The sequence below is a fragment of the Chaetura pelagica genome, unplaced genomic scaffold (assembly GCF_000747805.2).
Source record: "Chaetura pelagica isolate M959 unplaced genomic scaffold, ChaPel_1.0 scaffold296, whole genome shotgun sequence".
Classification (NCBI taxonomy): domain Eukaryota; kingdom Metazoa; phylum Chordata; class Aves; order Apodiformes; family Apodidae; genus Chaetura; species Chaetura pelagica.
The window spans coordinates 345934-346294 of record NW_009953648.1 but is presented as its reverse complement, the minus strand read 5'-3'; the positions used below and the strand labels follow the sequence as shown (position 1 = coordinate 346294).

Here is a 361-nt window from a genome sequence, read left to right as displayed (position 1 = left end):
GGACATGCTCTTGGCCAGCTCGTCCCGAGGGAGGCCGGGGAGGGGACCCCCCTCTTCCTCCTCCTCCTCCTCCCCCGAGGTGGAGCACCGGCCCTCACCGCCGCTGCAGGGACCCTCGGCGTCGGTGCCGGACAGCTCGGCGTGGGACAGCAGGACGGGATCCCTCTTCCTACGGGGCATCATGGCAAAGGATGGGCCCTGGGGGTGCCAGCCGGACCCTCCTGGGTGCCGGGGACGCTCTGCTGGGGACGCTGGCCTCGACCTTCTCTGGCTCCCGACGGCTGGACCCGGCGGGACGGAGGGACGATCACATGGACACCAGCGAGCGCCAGCCCGGGGGAGGCGATGCCAGGCGCACGGC

The 361-nt window shown here is 72.9% G+C and overlaps 1 protein-coding gene across 1 annotated transcript in view; it reads right to left on the bottom strand.

Annotated features, from left to right (window-relative positions):
• Positions 1-180, bottom strand: part of SLC23A1 (solute carrier family 23 (ascorbic acid transporter), member 1) — an 11054-nt gene extending 10874 nt beyond the window's left edge. Inside the window, exon 1 of the mRNA XM_009999954.1 lies at positions 5-180. Coding sequence (XP_009998256.1) covers positions 5-180 — 176 coding nt within the window. The remainder of the gene's footprint in view (positions 1-4) is intronic.
• Positions 181-361: the final 181 nt, after the last annotated feature.